The sequence below is a fragment of the Physcomitrium patens genome, chromosome 4 (assembly GCF_059467195.1).
Source record: "Physcomitrium patens ecotype Gransden chromosome 4, ASM5946719v1, whole genome shotgun sequence".
Classification (NCBI taxonomy): domain Eukaryota; kingdom Viridiplantae; phylum Streptophyta; class Bryopsida; order Funariales; family Funariaceae; genus Physcomitrium; species Physcomitrium patens.
In genome coordinates, this window is record NC_143413.1 from 11,829,518 (window position 1) to 11,851,675 (window position 22,158).

General features: G+C 37.2%; 5 protein-coding genes across 19 annotated transcripts; 2 read left to right on the forward strand and 3 right to left on the reverse strand.

Annotated features, from left to right (window-relative positions):
• Positions 1 to 423: 423 nt before the first annotated feature.
• Positions 424 to 2,796, reverse strand: LOC112281013 (histone-lysine N-methyltransferase, H3 lysine-37 specific). 11 transcript variants are annotated; one of them, XR_016502621.1, is made up of 6 exons: positions 2,534 to 2,796; positions 2,233 to 2,308; positions 1,985 to 2,122; positions 1,430 to 1,536; positions 973 to 1,074; positions 424 to 739 (listed from the first exon to the last, which is right to left on the reverse strand). XR_016502621.1 is itself a non-coding variant. In XM_090249765.1 (5 exons), exons 1-5 carry the CDS (start codon positions 2,709 to 2,711, stop codon positions 1,058 to 1,060), a joined length of 516 nt encoding a protein of 171 aa, XP_090105891.1. In that variant the 5' UTR covers positions 2,712 to 2,796; the 3' UTR covers positions 748 to 1,057. The 11 variants fall into 11 exon arrangements, 7 of the variants coding, with proteins under 7 accessions (XP_090105891.1, XP_024372886.1, XP_073389281.1 ...); XR_012217298.2 differs by having other exon boundaries at positions 2,215 to 2,308; positions 2,534 to 2,788; XR_016502622.1 differs by lacking the exon at positions 1,430 to 1,536 and having other exon boundaries at positions 2,534 to 2,793.
• A 687-nt stretch (positions 2,797 to 3,483) lies between these two features.
• On the forward strand, positions 3,484 to 4,844 carry LOC112280926 (40S ribosomal protein S24-1). 2 transcript variants are annotated; one of them, NM_001378326.1, is made up of 5 exons: positions 3,484 to 3,624; positions 3,745 to 3,786; positions 3,908 to 4,078; positions 4,234 to 4,320; positions 4,465 to 4,833. In NM_001378326.1, exons 1-5 carry the CDS (start codon positions 3,553 to 3,555, stop codon positions 4,498 to 4,500), a joined length of 408 nt encoding a protein of 135 aa, NP_001365255.1. In that variant the 5' UTR covers positions 3,484 to 3,552; the 3' UTR covers positions 4,501 to 4,833. The 2 variants fall into 2 exon arrangements, 1 of the variants encoding a protein (NP_001365255.1); NR_165487.1 differs by lacking the exon at positions 3,745 to 3,786 and having other exon boundaries at positions 3,542 to 3,624; positions 4,465 to 4,844.
• A 1,625-nt stretch (positions 4,845 to 6,469) lies between these two features.
• On the reverse strand, positions 6,470 to 11,090 carry LOC112281961 (protein LAZ1). 4 transcript variants are annotated; one of them, XM_090249767.1, is made up of 9 exons: positions 10,875 to 11,090; positions 9,488 to 10,087; positions 9,200 to 9,256; positions 8,943 to 9,051; positions 8,467 to 8,654; positions 8,060 to 8,148; positions 7,622 to 7,871; positions 7,244 to 7,492; positions 6,470 to 7,052 (listed from the first exon to the last, which is right to left on the reverse strand). In XM_090249767.1, exons 2-9 carry the CDS (start codon positions 9,644 to 9,646, stop codon positions 6,711 to 6,713), a joined length of 1,443 nt encoding a protein of 480 aa, XP_090105893.1. In that variant the 5' UTR covers positions 9,647 to 10,087; positions 10,875 to 11,090; the 3' UTR covers positions 6,470 to 6,710. The 4 variants fall into 4 exon arrangements, with proteins under 4 accessions (XP_090105893.1, XP_090105892.1, XP_090105894.1 ...); XM_090249766.1 differs by having other exon boundaries at positions 10,499 to 11,075; XM_090249768.1 differs by having other exon boundaries at positions 9,488 to 9,732; positions 10,875 to 11,037.
• A 6,851-nt stretch (positions 11,091 to 17,941) lies between these two features.
• LOC112281944 (uncharacterized) lies at positions 17,942 to 19,573 on the forward strand. The gene is made up of 4 exons (XM_024519010.3): positions 17,942 to 18,231; positions 18,383 to 18,633; positions 18,818 to 18,947; positions 19,083 to 19,573. Exons 1-4 carry the CDS (start codon positions 18,061 to 18,063, stop codon positions 19,368 to 19,370), a joined length of 840 nt encoding a protein of 279 aa, XP_024374778.1. The 5' UTR covers positions 17,942 to 18,060; the 3' UTR covers positions 19,371 to 19,573.
• A 1,182-nt stretch (positions 19,574 to 20,755) lies between these two features.
• LOC141045326 (uncharacterized) lies at positions 20,756 to 21,862 on the reverse strand. The gene is made up of 3 exons (XM_073533540.2): positions 21,595 to 21,862; positions 21,192 to 21,425; positions 20,756 to 20,982 (listed from the first exon to the last, which is right to left on the reverse strand). Exons 1-2 carry the CDS (start codon positions 21,830 to 21,832, stop codon positions 21,229 to 21,231), a joined length of 435 nt encoding a protein of 144 aa, XP_073389641.1. The 5' UTR covers positions 21,833 to 21,862; the 3' UTR covers positions 20,756 to 20,982; positions 21,192 to 21,228.
• Between the last annotated feature and the right edge of the window lie 296 nt (positions 21,863 to 22,158).

Here is a 22,158-nt window from a genome sequence, read left to right on the forward strand (position 1 = left end):
CTTTAATATATTTTTTGAGATAGAAGATTTCTTTTCAATTTCATTCTTAAATCATCAAACATCTCTTACAACTATATTAAATAATATAACTTGTTTTTTTCTTATGATTACTATCACAATATAAATGTGTGCTTTCTTTACACATAGATTAAGACAAGTTATTTAATTGGTGGTTAACATTGAGTCATATTTCTCTTTAGATTTATTTTTAATAATTTATGTTTGAAGTTGTGGAAAGTAGTTTTTGAAGTTCTTAGACTATGAAAATTTTCAATTTTCAATTGTGGAATTCATTTCTTCATAACATTGTACTTGGCTATGTTTAGTGAACAGAAGCTCAAAAATTAGAACAAACAAAATGAAATTCTTCAAACTCATGTCTAAAAAAGAGAATAAAAAATAAAAATAAATAAAAAGTAAAACTTGTAAATAAGAAGAACAGATTTCATGAAGTGAATTAACATGAGAAGCAGACCGGTACCAGTTCATAATATTAGGTTAAAGCTAGACAAACAGACGATTCACCTAAGAGTAAAGACATTATTTATTTGTTGATTCACAAACTATCTCCTCTAGAAGCGCCTGCCTCAAATCAGTTGCTTATCATCGACGTGAAATGCGGCGGAAGAAGTACCTGAGTCAACGTGCTTGCATGGGACTTTGGGAGTTGGGAGCAAAACATGTCGGACGTCTCAGTACATGCAAAAAGCCCCTATCACTGAATTCGCAGCAGGCACATCTGGCATATGCACAAAACAAGATGGCATTTTACAACACCTTCCATTGCACGAAGGTGATTATGGAGGAAGTGTTTTTCATTCAGTGCTAGGATGGTTAAAGCTGTTCAAGAACTGATTAATCAAAAGTGCCTCTGCCAACAGCAGGAAGGAAAGAGCCCTGAGCGGAAACATGAATTGTTTCACCTGTCACCTATACAAATAGCCACTGAGCAAAACATGTTGATACAGAAACCTGGCCACGGTGACGTTTTGACGACGCATCAAAGGTGCCAGATAAGCAATTTCTTCCAAATTCGCTCCTCAAGAGAAAGAACAATCTACTGCTTGTTCATGCCTGGATGATACAAACCACATGTAGTATTATCTAGCAGAACATGAACTACCGGTGAGGAGATTTTCCAAATCTTCCATGTTCAACTGACCCAAGCCCATCTTTCTAATGACGTGCAAGTAGATATATTAGAAAACGCCCTGCTTTAAGTATCCGCTGCAACGAGCCTTCGTCTAAATGACTTAACGTATCATCACAAGATCATGCAGATCTTGTCTAAAAATAGTAATCAACCCTGACGCTTTGGAAAAACACACAATCGCCTCCAAGGAAGTTCGTCCCAAAATGAAGTGACTCATCGTTTACAAACCTTACACGAACCTCCTACTCAACATTCTGTGTATTGCTGTAACAATACCTGTCGTCTGACCCTGTACCCTGAATCTTGTTTTTGAACATCCTTCTTCGTACCCGATGACAGCAGGAAAGCGAGAGGAGCGTGGACAGCAAGGGCGACTTAGGCAGCTACCTCCGAGTAACAGGATGGGCAATTCGACGATGAATAGCAGCCAAGTGATCCGGCGCGGCAAGCCAACAGCCCGTGAAATCGTGACACAAAAACTACGAACTTCTAAACAGACGAGCTTCAACGAGTAGAGAGAGAAATACGGTGCAGAAAAATAGTACTCGCTTAATCTGAGAAAAAGTATGTGATTCGGTGAACTGTGTTCTTTCTTTAATTGAGTTTCCATAATTACACATCATCAAATACACACCTCCAATCCCTCACTCGTTCCCGTTATCTAGCTGCAGACCAGCAAGAAATGAAGTTTCGTCATCCATGTATTCATGCACCATGCTACTACTATTCTGTAATGTGTTCACGCTTCTGTCTTCAAACCAAAGTTTGCTCTCGCTGCCATAACAAATAGTTAATTCCTCATGCGCTGCAATGTTCCGTGCTGCTTCATACCTAATAACAAGATGGTCGTGATCAATAGCGAAATAGAGGTTGGGCTGCTTGCTGTGGTTGAAGAGCGACCCTACCCCTAGCGCCATGAGCATACAGCCATTTCTACCAACGTAGAGATAATGCTCAAGCACACTGTACCTACAACACATAGCACAAAGATTTAGCATCATTCAAATTTTATAACACCCAGAATCAATGAAGCAAGAGAAGGCAGAGGTGCACAAAGTAACCTCAGATGGTCCTCGTACTCTTGCTTGGGAATCCGAATGCAGTGTGCTACCTCCACGACAACTCCCTTGCAGATGCTCTGCTTTGCCCTGACACCTGCGGTTAGCAGTACGAACCTCCCGTCACAACACCGCCGCTTCTGCTCTTACTTCATCGGAAGAGGAATAGTCATGCTACCGCTGGTGGCGATTACCTCAAAGGAAGCAATCTCTCAACAACAGACTTAACTTGACCTAAACCCCTGTGCAACCATAGAAACAAAGGCAACAAAAGGCTTGAAAACAACTGGAAACTGTTGGTTGAACAAGGAGATGCGCTCACCTCGAGCCACCTCCTCGTCCGTGTAAGGAGTGCTGAAAACTTCGTAAAGGCAATGCGGTGTCGCGGCAGAACCTACTTCAGAAGACCGGATCGGTTTCGCTTCGCCGATCTCCATCGACGCTGCTGCATCCGCACGGGCTTCGGCGCCAGAGAAGCAGTCCAGTCTAGTTCGAAGCATCGCCTTAGCAGCATTGTTCGAAAGTCGTGCGATTCCGCGACCTATGCTGGAGGGGCTGCTGACTTCGAACTATATTCAAATTACCCGCCTGCCATTTATGTACGATCTTACAAAATGAACTATTGCAATATCCAATGCTTGCTAATCAATCAACAAAGAAATTATCTAGGAAATTGACAAAATCTCCTCCTTTTTTTAGGGTCAAGAGCAAAACATCTCTTATTAACATCTACCGGTGTGATACTAGAAGTGAAATTAAAATTAAAATCAAAATCAACCCTCTAAAACAAATGACTTTTAAAAAAATTGACGTTATTAAATAAATAAATGTTATTTCAAAAAATATATTAGACGTGCAATACAAATTAATGGAAGTACTTCATTTGCATGAATAGCAACTAATAGAAATTAATTAAAATTTTATTCATTTACGTAAGTTTTATACTCTATTTTTTTAATTAGATAATTTTCTTTAATATATTTAACAAATAAAGTTAAAATTAATGGCCACACACCTTAACATGTATGGCATGTATGCAGAGGCATGTATGGGAACTCCATAAATGACATGACGGGCTCGCGGTTCCCATGGATGGGCTTGGAAAAGACCCGGAAAGAACTTGAGTGAGTGAGAGGAACACAATGGGGACAAGAGCGAAGCAGGAGGGAGCACAGGATTAGGGTTTCGGGTGAGCGGCCAGGGTAAGAGCAGCCGAGGCTCTCGCACAGCACCCTCTCTTGTTTACATTACTTCGCTCTGCCCCCCCCCCCCCCGCATCGCGTGTCTAGTACCGTCTCCCGCAATTCCGAGCCAGGCCTTCGCGGCAACCTCACCGTCACCATGGCGGAGAAAGCGTGCACCGTTCGTACTAGAAAGTTCATGACCAATCGCCTTCTGGCTCGCAAGCAATTCGTAAGTGCTCCCTCTCTCATTTTCGTCTGGTTATCTTCAGCTATGTTCAGGGTTTGGGGTTTAGGAAACGCTTGAATTTTACCCGATTCTGATGAATGAGTTTTGTTTCTGTTTGGGCAGATTATTGACGTTCTGCACCCAGGTCGTGCCAATGTCTCCAAGGTGTGTGTTTCATTGCAACCTGGTTCACTGTGTGTTGCGTTGTTTCGGTAGAGTTGTTGTGCGGTCGAGTTTCGGGTTGCCCCAAAAAAAGAGAGCTGAGAGTCGTGTGTTGATCAAACAGGCTGAGCTGAAGGATAAGCTGGCAAAGCTGTACGAGGTTAGAGATCCCCAGACCATCTTTGTGTTCGGGTTCAGAACGCATTTCGGAGGTGGCAAGTCCACTGGATTTGGTCTCATCTACGACTCCATTGACTCTGCTAAGAAATACGAGCCCAAGTACAGGCTCATTAGGGTGAGATTCATCGAGACCTGATTGGTTCATCCGGCTCTGAGGTTCTTGAAAGGTCAAGGCATGTTATTTTTTTGTTGAAATAATTTGCTGATTGGTTTGGTGTGTTCATTTGTCAAGATCTTTAGTATTGAGGATAGTTTAATGGTTATTTGCAGAATGGTCTGGCTACCAAGGTCGAGAAGTCGAGGAAGCAGATCAAGGAGCGCAAGAACCGTTCGAAGAAGATCAGGGGTGTGAAGAAGGTATGTTGATATGTGGCATTGTCTTGGAATGTGGCATCCAGAAAGTGAAATTTACATTGTCATGTAAATTGTGTAGCTTCGATTGATGCAGACGAGTGTGTATGTGATGAAGTGTCTTACAACCTTCATTTGGCTTGACTGCAGACAAAGGCCGCCGGAGATGCCAAAAAGAAGAAGTAAGCTGATATCTGAGATAGAAGATCCTTCGTCCTGACGCTAATTTGTCACAAGCTGCTGGCTAATTTCATGGCATTGATCTCTACCGCCCATCCTGATCAGACGCAGTGAAGTCTATATAGTTGGAGAAGGATGCAATTTCTGTACCACAATGTTCATGAATAGGAAAGCCTCGTATACTGCCTCCCTTGAGCAACTGAGCGCAGGAATAGAAGTTTCGCGGTGTTCGATGGGTTTTGGTATTATGAATAGTTTTGAAATAGTGCTACAGGTCGACACCCGGTCCCGATGAGAACAGGATCTCATCGTACTCTGAATTTTATCAATGATATCCGGATTTTGGGTTTCTTCAGTCAGTTGAAGTCCTGGGGCTAACATTGCATGTGTCATTGTATTATTACTGTAATTAGTGTAGTGTTACTAACCTGGTCTTATTTTCGGTTTAAAGAGTCATGGTGATCTAACACGAAATTGCTGTGGTGATCTAACACGAAATTGAAATGTTTGAAGGTCAGAATAGGGACTTACTACTTCAAAAATTTCTTGTGTTTACGACAAGCATTTCCTTCACTGAATATGAACATATTGATGAATATAGTACACCCACACGCACGTATATTTTTTATAATAATTAACGAAATAAAACTAAAAAGGTACTTGTCCTTATTATTTTTCTGATTGCCACAATTCTAACTGTTAGAAATGTGATAATTAACGTCAATCAATTCTCTGATTGACTAAATTACTCACCGATCTTGAGGTAATGATATTTATAATTTTATTAAAATATATATATATATATATATATATATATATATATTTGCTACCTAATAGAAAAAAAGGAAGAAAACAATCTAGAACTAGGATATCTTATGAGAAGTTTAAAATATCACATGCTATTGAAACATTAGTTTGCACAAAAACTGCTCCCAAGAAAAAATAAATTATTGACTTCTGATATCAATAATAGTTTTTAAAAATTTGGAACGTTCTTAACAATATATGTATGTTACCCAAATAGAATTGCTGTATCAATCTTTAAATATTTGAGATTATAGCACAAACAAACCATTTCCCTTTAAAGTTTTCAAGTTATGATGACCATTCTAGTAATAATGTTTTAACATGTGTTTTTGAAATTAATTTTTTATAATTCGGAAGATGCTCTAACAATCATGAAAAATGTAATTTAATGCACCTATTCAATGATAATTAGTGATATAACTTCCAATATACAAGGGATTTTTATAAATATATAGCTGGAGAAACTTGATATACCTGTTAACTGGACTAAAATGCTATAAAGTTTCTACAAATGATATTTAACCAAACAATAATTATGAAATCAATTATACCGATAATTGATAGTTGTGTTCTTGACAATTAAGGACTTCTAGATAAAAACACAACCTGAATTCAACTAGATATACTTGTAATTGTCATACAAAATTCTCAGATTTCAAGTAATTAGTTCAATGAATATCAATTAATTAGCACCTACATATCTTAATGCAATGACTAATAATCAAGTTTTTTGGCAGGTTATTGACAAGTGCAAAATTTGAGAATCCACCATGATTTTGTGTTTTTATCCTTTTTTCAATCTTAAATTTGATTGAATGAGTCATGATCATGAACTAAGTAGTTTGTCATCATGTCATAGTGGCGAAAAACACAATTTACTTGTGAATATCACTAATACAATCAAATGTTGGAAAACCCAATAAGGACAAATGGAAAAGAATCTCCAAAGACCATGAATCCAGCAACAGAACTGCCTATTGCAATGATAACCATCAATTATTATTATAGAAGACAAACAAGGAAACAACAAAAATGAAAAGAAAAGAAAAGAAAAGAAAATTGAAGTATGAATTTCCACCATACATTGCTATTTCTCATGACCATGAACAAGACGGATATCCACAAAAACTTGAGTAAAAAAGTGGGTAAATATTCAATGCGTCAGTGATGGTGTTTGAAGGCTCTAAAATCAAATTCAGGTATCGCTTCTGAATATCAAGGTGGACGCCACACCCAAACATTATTGATAGTGTACACAAGGGGGGCGGATTAGAGCCCCTCAACCTCAATTTTACTCACAAGATAATTGCTATGAGGCCAATCTCTTGCTCAAATTCGAGCACTAGTACTCTTATCAGCAATAACAGCAAGTTTAAGGTAAAACTAATTACAATCACGTGTGAAAGGTGTCACCTCTTTATAGTCCAGCGCTTGCCACTTGTTTTAAAACCTCCAAATCCAGAGTCACTATTTTCTCCACCACTACTATCAGCACTACCATAGCTGGACCTCTTAGCTCGCCAGAACCCACTGTCACTGACGCTTCCTGTTAACAGGGGGTCATCATAACCCCTCGCATCGTCAGAATGCGTAGTTTTCTGAGAAGCTACCCAGGAATCATCCTTGCTCACTTTCTTCTTTTTCTCCTTTTGCTTTCCACCCCAAAATTGGATAGTCTCATTTATCCGCGTAAACCCCTTTTCCACAGGTTCCACTGCTTGAGACATAGTTACCTTCATATCGTGCACAACCTGAAAGCGATACAGGCAGGGCTGATCATTAGGTCGGATGACGAGCCGGTGACTGGATAATATACGATGTTTTCCAGCTTACCAAACGACAACCAAGAACCGAACATAAACAATGCAGCGATAGAAAGAATACTTGCAACAAGCAGATAGAAGAAGGTGAATCATCCATTCGAATGTAAGGATAAACTTACATGGTTTCCACCGACTACAAGTACGTCATGGAAACTTTCTTTTACGCTGGTGGCTCCCTTCTCTAAATCTACACCAAAGAACTTTACCATAGATGGTCGTTCACTCTCTCGGACCTCTTCCGGATCAAGAGGTGAATCAAATGCTGCGTAGTCAGCAAGTACTTTTACACTACGATCCTTCCCACCTTCTAATTCATGATATGGTGTAGCAGGAAATACGTATAAATGAGCTATAGCTGCAACCGCCATCTGTGCAGACATCAAGACGTAGAACCACAACAGTAAAACGCAATGATTAATTGAGTATCAAGCATAGTTCTCACTAAGTACATGGAGCCACATACTTTACTGCACAAAATAAAACATAGAGAAACATACCTCAATACAAATCAAAAAGTTCTGAAGGCTGGTCTGAATATTCCCCGACGACGTGACGAAAGGAAATGAAAAAATGCACGCCAGCAAGACCCCTTGCCACCAAGTAGCAAAAACAATAGCTTTGAAACACACAAATTTGGACAATGGCTTGATATCCCGCAGCTCCTCATGAGTGACATAGTAGAATTGTACCAAACAATAAAGTGCCCAAGTTTGACTGAAGTTAAGAACCACCGTTATGTAAGGGTACCTGCAAGCAGACCCACGGTAATATCTCAACTGTTACGAAATCAACCCTGAACATGATTGAGTACTTCTTCTCGCTGCTAGTAGCCAAAAGTTCGAAGGACAGCGTTCAACAGCACGTGCAAAAAGTGAGAAAACGCTAATCCTAGCAGCGCCATTTTAAAAAAGTAAATATCAAACGATATTACTTACCCATTGTGCCACGTGAATTCCCCATCACCATACCGGTTGACAAAATCCAACATCAGTGCTATCAAGGCACACGCTGTTTTCAATATCATCTGCACATAATTGACAACTTGGCTAAGAACAACAAAAACAGAGAAAACTTTCAAAAAGAGAACCCGCAGGTGGCAATCTCTAATAACTAATGCTGATACAGAAAGACACACTCTTGTTCGAGCTTTGGTTCAGTATTCCATTACAAGGGTCATTGCAAAGATCACAACAACGACCCTGCAATGGAATAACGAACTTGTCATAAGTCTTCACAACTGTGCATATAGATCTTTGCGCCTGCTCAAAGGAGTAATCCTAACAGAAACTCATAAAACAGAACAATATAAAAAAAACAAAAATACATATGACAATCAACTTACATACTGCACTATGCCAAACTTCGCCGCGTTATAAAAAGGACGTCCCAATTCCCAGGGGTCCATGCACCACTTCAAGGGTGCGGGATGCTGCACCAAAGCTCTAATTCCTGCACTGTGCTCCAATAACGGTGTGCGCGGTCCCATCAGCCCTTGCCTGTCTAATTTCCGCACCACTGTGTCCTCCCCACCTGAGACAGAAACAATCACTAAAATTCGGTTTCAAGAATTCATGCGTGGAGATAAGAAACACACCACGCGGGCACATTAACATATCTCACCAGTACGTTACAAGGTGAAGTGCTTCATACAACCACCTTAGCACAAGTACAAGAATTCTGTCTAGCATCACAAGAATTTTCTACAGAATTTGCACACTCTTGTGCCATTTAAAAACTCCATAATTAACATATAAGTTTTAAAAAAACTGAAACAAACAAATGGCACTACAAGAAAACAATGAATATAACTCAACATACCTAAGCATGCTATCAAGTAGCATCCAAACGAGTAAAGCGCATAGGCCTCGTAACAATTGCCCACAATGCTGAACCGCAACGAAAGATCTGGTTTACATAATGAAATGAACTGTCCACCAGAGAAGAGTCTGAATTAGCCATAATTCATTACGACAATTCCTCGACAGAAAATCCAAACGTCACAATCTCAAACGAAGCAAAAAGAAATTATAATTACGCATCCTAAGTCGCAACCAAAAAGGACATGATACACTTACTGAAGTTACCCCGTAGACTGGGACCATGAAGATGATGCCAATTATCCATTTTTGCTCCTGCGTGAACCATAGCACTTTTTCAGAACGGTAGCAAGTGGTAAATTAAGGTACTAGTGTAAGCAGAAACTACCTCACTAGAAACTCGTATGTAGGAACTGAGAAAATCAATGCAGTGAAAGCAGATTTTGAAATTCTGAGCTTCCAACAAGACAAGCTTGCTGGATACGCTAAAAGTTTTCAATCAGTGATACCAAAGTAAAACAAAAATTAATGAGAACGGCATCAAACCTCGGGATCATTATAGGTCGAGAGGTGTTCAAAGAGGAGAAATGTTGACAGTGACAGAGAGAAGAGAACAAACACTCCAGCCACCAAGATAGCCCAATCGTGAGCAGAGCCCTCTAAACCTAGGGCAACAACAGCAGCCCCAACTCCATACAACTTCATGGCTTCGAAATTGTCTTCTTCTTGAATTCAAATCCACCACGTCTGTATCTGATCCTCTAAAATTCTGTGTCCTTGCCCCCAGATCTCTGCAACCGTGAGCATCACGCTATGTAATGTGACGATGATCACATTTACTAACCACTAATATTATGTACAACACGCTTTGAATACATGAATATATCACAAGAAGCTACAAAAATATATGCCGTTTCCTGATAGCCACAACACAACCATTCATGCGCTGGTACTGATTTGATTTCTAACACTATCATTCAGACACACATCCTGCTTTCGCTTCCCATTCCAGAAACCTAGTTCATGTAGAAGCCAGTCTTTGATACAATTGTACTCTCTTTTCGTTATCATTCTTTAACACCAACACTTCCTGGCCCTGCACCAATAATCTATCTCCATGGAAGTCCCAATAGAAGTTAACAACATCTGCAAACACCACCATGCCCTTATCAGTGCCTGATACGAAAGAAATAACTCAGCAATGAATGAAAAACTGAATTCAAACCGGGCTAGAGACTGAGATTACACAAGTGATTGTTTGTGCACGCACGAAATTGAATAAAGAGGTCGAAAAACCTAACATCGCATCCAAGAAAGCTAGCACCACACCTCACATAAAAGACCATAAGAAACCCTGAAAGTAACCGATACTATCAAAAGCAATGTAATCTACAGCATCCAATATTTGTCCGGTTGGTTGATTCTTTAAAATTTGCACGTGATTGTTTTAAAACCAACCAAAATGAATGCAATTCAAGCATGAGCAAAACCCTAGATTAGTGGATTCAAAGAACACGATGGAAGACCCCCTGCAAGTTAATCCAATGGCGTTATTACCTAACTCAAGAAACCTAAAACATGAGCTTCGAGTCGTCGATTCCACAACCGCAGCACCACGTACAAAAATACGCACTTGAACAAACTTCGTGGAAGGGTCCAGCCCTTTTTCGACTTCCTCAACACACTATCCCCCTCCTCGAACCCACTAAATCCCACAACTTCATCCGCAATTCGAACCCAAACCAATCCATCAAAAATCCCTTCAAATCCACAAAAGAAAAAACAAAACAGAAACTCCCTCAAGAATTCACCTAAAACCCCGACACTGACAATCTCGCATCCTAATTCACTACGCAGCTTGATCGAACGCCACCCCATTCCACTCCCTTTTCATTCATGCAACAAACCAGTAACCCAAAACTCTCGCTCCTACCTCAACCAAGTCCAAAATTCTGCAGATGGCCCTCGTTTCAACCCGAATTCAGCCAAAGCACTCTCGTTTTCAACCCAATTTTCGCACCAGAGCCTCGAGGCATGCGTTAAAAAAAAAAAAAAAAAAAAAGAAAAACGCTTTGTCTCCACGGTTCCCAGGCAAAACCCGAAAGGGCATGGAAACGTCCTTGAATTGGCGTCGATGAAGGCAATCAATCAGGTCCCCAACAGGGCTAGAGCTCCACGGTTTTGCTTCATGGACCGACGACCCAAGACCGACCACAAAGCTCCAAACCCTAAAAGCTTGCTGACAGTACCATGGCCCACCGGCTACAGCCGGTGGCTGCCGCCAATGTTCCCACTGTTGTTCCAAGTCAATACATTTCTGAAGTGGAGTGATATGATTGGCCCCGTCCTTCGCCGTTTTGGCGGGAACTCTGTTCGTTCATTCGCACCTTTCAGTCTCCAAGACCGCGGAAGCCCACTTTGACCGCTTAGACAATATACCTCAATGATACATTTCCTTTAGAAGAAGTCTAATCCTTCAATCACACGATCAAAATCTTCATTGTTGGGATTCGTAAGTGGACCTTCAAATTCTACGATTCACGTGGATGGTATTGTCCCCGTGTATTGAATCCAATGTCATGGTTTCACTGCCAAAATGACTGGTAAAGGTTACAATTGCTACGTCATTTGATTTATTTTCTTTTTAAATTTTTAATAAGAATATTGTACGAATTATAGAAGGAAAAGTTTTCAAACCCAATTATTTCGACTTCGAAACGTTTTGCTAATTTGGGTGTGTGAAATGCTTGCAAAGTGTGTGTGGATATTTTAGACTCTCCCATGTATTCAAATATTTTATGGTACTCAAAAGATATATATATATATATATATATATTTAAAAAAGTGCTTTTAAAATCGTTACTTCAAGTCAATTGATTTTAGATTAATTAAAGCACTACTGAAGTCGTAATTATTCTAGGAAGTTCTTTTTTAAAATATTTTATTATTAAGATGCGTATCATTTTAAACAAGCAGTTAATAAAGGAAATAAATTCAAAATTTGAACTTGGATGGAAATATACCATTTTTTTGTTCATTACTATATATGTATATATAAATTTCATTGAAAAACACATATATTTATTGTTCTTTCATAATATTTATATTTTCATACTTATTTCCATACTTATTAGTTATTTGAATTATCACAATACACACACACACACACATATATATGTATATATATATATATATATATATATATAGTTAAGTGATTTATTTTGATTTCAACATTGGTATAACAATGAAACTAGAAATAGATTTCACATAATATATTTTACTACAAAAGAGCCTATATTATATTTTAAGTCATCTTGTACTTGTATTCTTAATTTAGAACTTTAATATCAAATTATATATTTTTTTGTATAAATCTATCACTTATAAATCTTTAAATGTAAATTAAAGTTGGAAAAAAGATATGTTGGAAACAAGTCAATGTTGGAGCCATTGTAACAAATATCATGCAAGCCTAAAAAACGAAAACTGCTACCTGAAGTCAATGAACATCTAAAATTCTGTGTATTGCTTTTTATGCTATTAAAAGTGAGTATCTCTTATTGGTAGATTATTGGTTTGTTAATTTGTTGAAATTGATAATTTTATTCAACTATTAGTGTAATGTATTGTGCTTGGATGACCCTTTCCTTTCCTTTTATTTTATTTTTATCTCCTTCAGATATATACAATATTTTGTTTTTTATTTACTTATTGTCCAAAATAAGATTTTTACCACTAGGTCTATAGTGCATTTTGAAGCTAAAGTGTATTTTTCTTAAAATAAAAAATTACAAAAATAAATACTTCTTTTAATAATAGATGATGATCCTATCAATAGGAGTAGTTGAATTTAAATTTCATTTTTAAACTAAATTTCTTTCCAGTATTTTAATCTAACATGTATTCATAGTTGTACAGAATAATCTGATAAAATTGAATTAATTCTGTGCGAAATTTCATAAAATTTAAGTTATCATGTTTATTTACTTCAATTGTGTTAATAAAAAAAGTAGAATGAACACTCAAAAGATAAATAATGACATTATTATTGATCAAAGGTGTCATTATTTGTAAAACAAAATCTTAAAAATAATTATATACTTAGTTTACAATATTCTTCAATTATGCACTTGCTTAAATAAAAAAAGAAATACATATATATATATATATATATATATATATATTAAAATACCATAAATATTTGAATAGATGAATTAGTAAATAAATTTGTAAATATCATAAATTAGTGAATAAATTAGTAAAATTACATATATGTAATAAATTATGTGCTAATTATTGTGTATTTTAAATATATCTATGATGATCTATATATCTTGATAACTAATGGTAATATTAGGTACTAATATTTGACAATCACTTATTAATTTAATTTGTCATAGTCTTTTATAAGAGCAATCAAATAAAATTAAAAGATAATTTTTAATTATTCAATCTATTTGAATAATGATTATTGAAAAAAAATCATTTGGTTTAAAATCACAAAATTTAAATATATTTTTATTAATATTCTGATGCTACAATTAATCAAAATTGTAAAACCCCTTAACTTTGAACATGGCATTAAAAGCTTGAAAGTTGTTTTTTTTTTTTTTTTTGAAATGAACTCCTTTAAAAATAATTAACATAATTTTGTGTGTTTAAATTTTAGTATTTATTGATTATTTATTGAATTATAATAATTTTCCAAATTTTATAATTTTATTCTATTTTTAAAAAAGTTTTAAATTTTATAAATGCATTTTTTTGTTTTTATTTTTATAATATTTTTTCTTTTAAATTTATCAAATCGGATTAAATAAATATTTGAGATAAAATTCTCTTATTATTTTTTTAGTGTATTAATTAAGTTTAATTTTGGTTTTTATGAATCAATAACTTGAGTTTATTTATATTTGAATCATATAAAATTACCTTGTATAAGTATAATCAATAATAATTCATTTACTTTCAAAGTATAGTAGCATCAAATCCTAATTTAAAAGTTATTAATCTAATAATCTAATAAAAGAAACAATCAAAATCTTAGCATATAAAAAAATTCAAACAATTTGTCAAAGTAATTTCTAAAAATATAAAACCTGTCCAAGTATAGCAAGATTTAAAAGGTCGGATTCCTTCTAACTATTGATTTGATCTACTTTTGAATTGACACAATTGTATCTTAATTAAATTACTTCATAGTTGCAAATAAGTCTTTTATTAATAAATAATTTTTGTCTATATATTAGAACCATATTTTTTCTTTTTTCATTCCATGTTGTCCTTTGTATACTTCAGTAAGTACTTCATAAAACTAAATCCTTCAAAATAACTTCTATATTTTCATTGTATTATCTTTGCATGTATATAAGATATTGTTCCAATTTTGTTCAACTTAAGTGAGTTAAAGTAGCTATGTTGATTTGAGTAAAAGTTGTCTTTAATGTCCACCTATGTTACATGGTTATAAATTAGTTATATGTTAGATTTGTCAAAATGCACATATATACTTACATTATAAGAAAATCAAAATCAAAAATATAATAATTATTTTAATATATTATAAAATGATCCAAGATAAAGATTCAATACAAAAGACAATAAAAATATCACATTAATCTCAAATTAATTATTTTAATAAATCCATTACAAGGTAGTCTATCAAAATTGGAGATGCAAGAAAAAAAATAAAGCATCAAAATAAAGTAGTAAGATATATAAAGACAAAGCTAAAAAGAACAAAATGGATTAAACATTAGACTAATATAAATTTTTTAAAAGAAATTATCACAAATATTTAAATGTAATACAAATTATGCAACAATACTTAAATAAAGATTAGTTTGGATTGAAAAACAACCTTTTCTAAAAATTAGAGCAAAGGAAATATGACTTGGAATCAAAAATTATAAATAAAACTTTAGATAAAAAAGAATCTCTCATTAAAAAGAACATAATTTTTAATAGTTTTAAAGATAAAAAATAAAAAATAAAATTAGAGAAAAAATCGAATTTGATATAAAAGACAATACTAGATATAATAGATATATTAATTCAAAAAACTATTTCAATGTTGATATATTTTGGAAAGAATGGTGTATTATAAATGAATTGTAGTGAATTATGACATATGGTTTGAATAGCAAATAAAATACTCTTTTACAATTACCAAATGAGTCCAAGTTGAAAAGAATCTATTAGATAATTGTAGAGCTATGACTAATCTAATTTGAAATAATATTGAAATTTTTTTTGAGTGTGGTATCCAATTACATATCAATATTATGTAGGACCTTTTTTGGCCTTGATAATTGCTTCCAATCTCTTAGACATACTTTCTATTAACTTTTGGCAAAAAATTGCTTCAATATTATTTTATTCCATAGTTATTTTTTCTTATAATTTCCAAACTCTCTTTAGTTTTATCTTCTAGGTGTTGAACTGGCATTTAAGGTGCTCTCAAAGATGTACAATGGAATTAAGATCAAGAGACTGAGTAGGCAAATCCATTACTTTTATTCCTTGATGTTCAAACGACTTCTATGCTAATTTTGAATTATGCTTGGGGTCATTTTCTTCCTGAAAAATCACCTCTTCTTCAGAAATGCTAGATTCTTTAAACCTAGGGAGTAAGTTTTTTTCAAGAATTTCCACAAATTGCTTGACATCTATCCTTTCTTCAATCTTTGCCATCTTCCCAACCTCATTCCATCCCATACAATCCCATACCATTATATTTCTACCATCATGTTCAATTATTTCTTAGATCTTTTTGTCAAGCGAGGACTAACCTTTTTATTTTCACATCCTTTTTTTGCCATTTGACCTAAATCTATTGATTTTTGTCTCATCTAATCAAATAACCCTCTTCCAATCCTCCAAAGTCCATTCTTTGTACTTCAGAGTAAAATCCAAGTGTTATTTCTAATGGAGGGTAGATAATAGTGACTTTTTCTTCTTTATCACAACTTTCATATTCCATTTTTTGAGAACATTTTGAATGGTTTGAGTTGACATAAGATTACTAATAATATATCTAAGGTTTTTAGTAATCTCAATAGCATTTTTAGCCTTCGCAGTGTTAATTTGGCAAATAATTGTCCTTTCATCTATTACAATGAGCTTCTTTGGTCTGCTTAATTTAAGGTTCTTTCTATTAAAAGTGATATTTTTTTTGCTAATCTAGAGATAGTAGCTTTATTTCACGCAAATTCAGAAGCAATTTGGCCATAAGATTTTTGAGAATGAAGAAGAACAGAGGTGATGTTGTCTTCAGAGAGGTAAGAATAGGTCTCATAGTTGTTCAAAGAATTACCAAGAACACAAGAATCTCACAAAGAAATATGTCAAGATTAAAGACAGAATAAAATTGATAGCAAAAGTAGTTCCAAAGACTCCTATTTATACTATAATGAAGATTACAAAAGTCTATAGTACTTTCTATAGAGGTTTCTAGAAGTCTAAAAAAGCTTCTAGAAGCTTATAGAACTTTCTAAAAGATTGTGGAAGATTTTGCAAGTATCTAAAAGATTCTAAAAATTTGCAAAAGATTCTAAAAGGTCCTAGAATGTGGTAATTTGGAATATGACAGTGTCAAGAATTGTGATTGAGAATGGTGCTTTTATAGCTGCTAATAAGTATTAATGATGTTATTAGATTAGTAATAATATTGTCATAGTAAATTTGATGATGATAAAATGTTGTAATGTTGAATAATTGATAGAATCCAAATATTAGACACCACACTCAAATTTTTTTTGTTTTAATATTACTTCAAATTAGATTGGTCATAGCTCTGCAATTACCTAATAGATCCTTTTCAACCTAGGCTCATTTGGTAGATGTAAAGGAGTACTTTATTTAATATACAAACCATGTGTCATTATTTACTACAATTCATTTGTAATACACCATTCTTTCCAAAATATATCAACATTGAAACAATTTTTTGAGTCATTGTATATATCAAAAACCAATTTATATATTAGCATGCTACTATTGCCACTAATGCACAAATACCACTAATACTTTCATCAATTTTTATTCTACTTCTATATTATTTTGTTTTGTATCATTATTATAATAATAAAATCATATCTAAAAATATCTTTAGAAAAGCGAATGACTTTTCAGCCCATCATTCTTGCCTTCATTTTATATTTAAAAAAAAAAAAACCATGCTCCATCTTCTTCCTATTCTTGTAAAAGCACAAAAAAAAAAAAAAAAAAAAAAAAAAAAAATCATATTCTGACCTGATTTTTATGTTGACACTCTCTAACTGACCTCTCTTAATATTCTATTAAAATTTCACCCACCCAATATAATTCTCTTAATTCTCATAAGCCCTCCCAGTAGTAATGTAAAGCAGTGTTAAAGAGAAGGGAAGTGTTAATGTTCAATGCTGAAAGCTGAATGGTGCCCACAGCGATGGATGTGCGCCTCAAGATGGGATTTTGCTTTTGCAACAACCTCCGATTCATCGCCACAGGTCTCGCCATTTGGCGGTCAAGTGGAGGCCGAAGAATATCTCGAAAGTTGTACACACACATACACACAGTCAGTGTAACTCTATCAGTGACCGAGTGCTGCTCTTTATCGCTCCTACTTTTTACGTGTCGACACATGCAGTGAACAAGTGAATCAGAAGGAGCAGAAGAATACCCACCTGCCCCCTCCCTTCCCTTCCCTTTTCATGTGCAGCTGCACAGAGTAATTTCTGGATTGGAATCGGAAGAAGAAGACCGCTGAAGAAGCAAAAGAATGGGGAGGGGGAGTATACTGGGGGGAAAGGGCGTCGGGCCAGTACCAGGAGCATGCAACCCGAGAGCCAAGTGGCACTGCCTCGGCTCCAACATTCAAAAGCTCATAGCTACGTGGGACTCCCACACTGGGTTGTCGAAATCACGGCTCAGATGTGCAATCTCTCTACAACAATCCATTCGTTATTACCTACTATAAAACTTAGCGACCTGTGATCTCTTTCGCTCAAAGGTGTGTCTTTTGCTTCAAGTGTTTCAGTCTTCAACTACTTCTACATATATATATATATATTTATCTTTTAGGCTTCGCTTGATAGTCGAATTGTTAGATAAGTTACGAATTTTTGGACTTCGAGATCATGGCAGCTACAACTGTAAGCGCTTGCGGGTCGATGGTGGCCGCTCCAGTGAGTGTCAGCAACTTGTCGTCGGCGGCGGCTTTTGGTGTATCGCAGGCTCAGTTTGCTCCCGTTCGCAATGTCAATGCCCGTGATGGCCATGTCGTGGCTGTGACGGCCAGCTACTCTCAGGTTTGTGGATTGCTGTGTGGATGTGTTCAGAATTGCGTCGTTGGTGTGGACGTGGATCACGATGGTCGAATGTTTCTTTTGTGTAGTATATTGCTTATACGTGAGTTGAATCTCTGAGATTGACGACGTGAGGTTTCTCAATGTGATTCAGGATAACGAGTCTGTGTCGAAGAAGGTTTTGAGTTCCGTTCTCGCAACTGGCTTGGCTATTACTGTCGCCGGGTCCGCCTTCGCTGCCTCAGGTCCTGGAGGGGACGGAGCGGAGCGCACGGCTCGCAAGGCTGATGAATTGCTTCAGAATGCCGATGCATTCATCAAGAACGACTCACCCCAGCGGTTTGGACCTGAGAGGGGCTTTGGCAACGGAACAGCGAAGGAGGATGAAGACCGCTTCTCCCAGAAGTAAGAAGCCCGTGACCACGATCACGACTGTGATTGTACCAAATTCTACAAATTGTGTGTTTAGGGACTTGCTTTTGCTGTAAACGTTTTCGTTAAAGTGGTGAAATTTGAAGTACGTTCAAGCTCTTGCTCGACAAAAGATTGAGTTGTAACATATAATAATTTATATTATGTCATCATGCAGAGCTGGAAGCGGTGCCATTCCTGAGCTGCAGGATGCCACCAGTGCTCAAGTGTCTGGTGCCCGTGACAAGTTCGCCTCCAATGTACAGAAGACGAAGCGCAGAATTGACGGAATCTGGGGTCAGGGCAAGGTGGGTCTCATTTCTTCACAGCCTTTTCGTGCGAACGCAGGGATTTCTATCTTGGTGCTTGGAACAACTGCCATTTCCATTATTCAGAACCGTTAGGAAGTAGAATTCACGGTGCATTGTTTCGATATTGTGCAGGGCATGGCCAACGACTTGATTGCAACCTCGCAAGCCAAGGCTGACGATGTTGCCAAGGGCGCAAAGAAGACATTCGGTAAGGCCACCAGCAACAACATTGCTTCAGGTGTGAAGAGCAACGCCGGAAATGTGGCCTCGAATGTGCAGGGTAAGGTTGATGAAGCGACCGCGCCCGCAAAGAGCGCTGGTGGTGGTTTTTTCGGGAAGATCGCCCAGCAATCCAAGGGCGCTAAGGGCGCCGTTGCCAAAGCCGGCGCTAAAATCCAGAGTGCTCTTCCTGGGCAGTAAATTCCACATCAGGGTGGGCAAATGTTTTTTGCAAGATTGTAACGTGTTAGGGAGATAGCGAGAAGATAATGCTTAGTTCACGATTTCAATGTACATTTGAGGAACATGTGTATTGTGAGGCCCTGTTTCTAGCAAACACCTCGTGGACTTTACCTCATCCCTTCAATAAATGTTTCAGCCACGATCAGCTGGCATTGTAATTACTCAAGCTTGCAACGTCTACATTGGAATACGATTAGACTGTATGCCATCAGCATTGGATCCATGTTATGAAATATCAAATGACATGTATTACAAGTGTATGCAAAAAGCATCTGCCTAGTGCACAAATGGTCAATTGAAATACATCAGAAAAGACTCGTGGATATTTTTGAGAATAATGTTATTTAGAATGTTTGCTGTTAGCACACTTGTTACCAAATCGTTTTCGGGATGATAGGATAAAATGCTTTACATTGAGAATATTGAAAGTTGTGAAAGTTCAATATCTTTGGGAAAACCTTTGTCTGCTTTGAACATATCTTACTCGTCATTACAACTATAACAGTTTGTAGAAGCATGTATAATTCTCAACCTAATTCCGGCTACAAGCTTGGTAATTTTTTATTTGAAATTTTTTTGCTGAAAACATTTGCACGATACAGGTTACCTGCTACTAGTATCAAAGCATTCATCATAACAGTAGGCAAGATTTCATGTTTCCACTTCAGTTGCGACGGGAGAATGTGTGCATGCCTTCTATCAGTGTAGCGCAGGACAGCCCTAAGTAGAGTGTAGTTGCAAATTAACTCGACGCCGAACGAAATGATTATAATCCAACATTTCATGGAGATTTCCGTGCTATTGACCTGGTCGAAGCGAGCTCCAATTCTCCAGACCGATTAGCGAAGATGTTCACGCAGACAATATCTTAAAAACTGGTTGAATCGCAACAATCATTCACCAAAATTGCCAAATGTATTGCACAAACACTGCGACAGTTGCCGTCTGATGCAGTGATTGTACATATTCTTACAGAGTTTATATTCCAAAAGTCCAACTCAACTCTCAATAAACAAAATCATCATTATAGAAACGTTGCAACCTCACAGTCGTCGTATCTGACATGATTCCACAACTCTGATTACTATGGAGCTGGGTTCATATAGCATTCAGCCAAAATTGGGTAACCCAAGGTCTAGACAAAAAATTCCAGAAATAATGTATTATTGCAATCGCGGTAAGATAAATGCGTTAAGCAACAGATTTCAAGACTGAGGTGCAGTAAGCAACGACAACAAGCCACGCCAAGATGTTACGAACACAATATGCCAGTAAGATCAATTGCAGAAGGGGGAACGTGAAGGAGCCAATTACAATTTCTAGAATGAGACAAAGGCGAAGCGTGGAATGAAAACACAATTTCATGGATTTCAACACATGCATTTCCAGCAAAGGTTCGGCAGTCAAGCACCCAGCCGCTACACACGTACAGAAGTAGCTTCGCAACTGAAGCATGTCATTTACTAACGACAAACGGGTGTGTCTTATTTATGCACTAAATCAGACGAGTTTTCTGCACTGCAGACATTGCAAGCAGATTCTACCAAAAAAGCCCACACAATCGATGCACCTGCAATTGAGCAACCAACCACACTCATTAGTGACTCGTTTCCAATTCACCTCATATCCGGAGGCACATCCACAAAACTCTCAGCGGATCAAAATCAGATGGAATTGAATTCGCATTGCACCGTAAACCACTCTTCTGAATAACAATATTTGATCGATTGTGAGATCCAAGGGGGGTTATTTTTTGATGCTACTGCTGCATCAACTCACTAGTTCAAGGTGATCACGAAGCGAGAGATGGAGCTTATCAGTTATGATTGCCTCCACCACCTCCACCACCACCACCGCCTCCTCCTCCTCCTCCTCCACCACCTCCGCCACCACCACCTCCACCGCCGCCGCCACCACCTCCACCGCCGCCGCCACCGCCGCCACCACCTCCTCCAGACGGAGGATTTCTACCGCGTCCTCCCCAGCCCCCCCGTGCCTTACTAGAGGTAAAATCTGTACAAGTGCCCGCGTACACACATTAGCCTCTCGATCGGCAATTCACGTTGATATGTACAAAATCCGAGTGCAAATAATGGGAGTATCATATCATGGAATGCAAATCATGGAAAGTATCATGTCAAACTGCAGGAATGATGAACGTCGAGATGTGATGCAACAGTACCTGTACTGGTCAGCTTCCGTTCACCGAGCCTGCTTTCATAGACAGCAGGCAATCCCCTCCCGATTTCAGCTGCCGCTTCATCGTTGAATTCCTCAATAAATGTCTCAAGGCTAGTGATCGCCTCTCCATCAGGGAAAGGTCTGGCTGAGACGAGCAAGCTGGATGCTAGTAGCGCTAGTAGCACTACTGCTGCCAACAGCAGCAGACTTCGAAGCGGATGCTCAGGATGGCGACTCATGTTTCCTGCTTCAACTTGGAGAACTGATACAATTTGTGGTGTGATAGTCGATCACCGCAAGGGCTTCTTATAATGTGCGGCATCTGCAAGTGGTGCCTTTCGGGTGACCAGACCCCTGACGTCTTGTCAGATGACCACACAATTCAACGGCAACCTTCAGAACACGGCCTCGAAGTTTCTCACATTTTCCTGAAGTGTTGTCAGAGAATCTACGCAATTTGCACATTGTAATTAATTTACAGCTCTCGAGAAAGCAGCTCAAGCGTCAGTTAGAGGGATAGCTTGCTGAAGCTTGGGTACATTGCAAGGGAGTGGGCGCTTCAGTA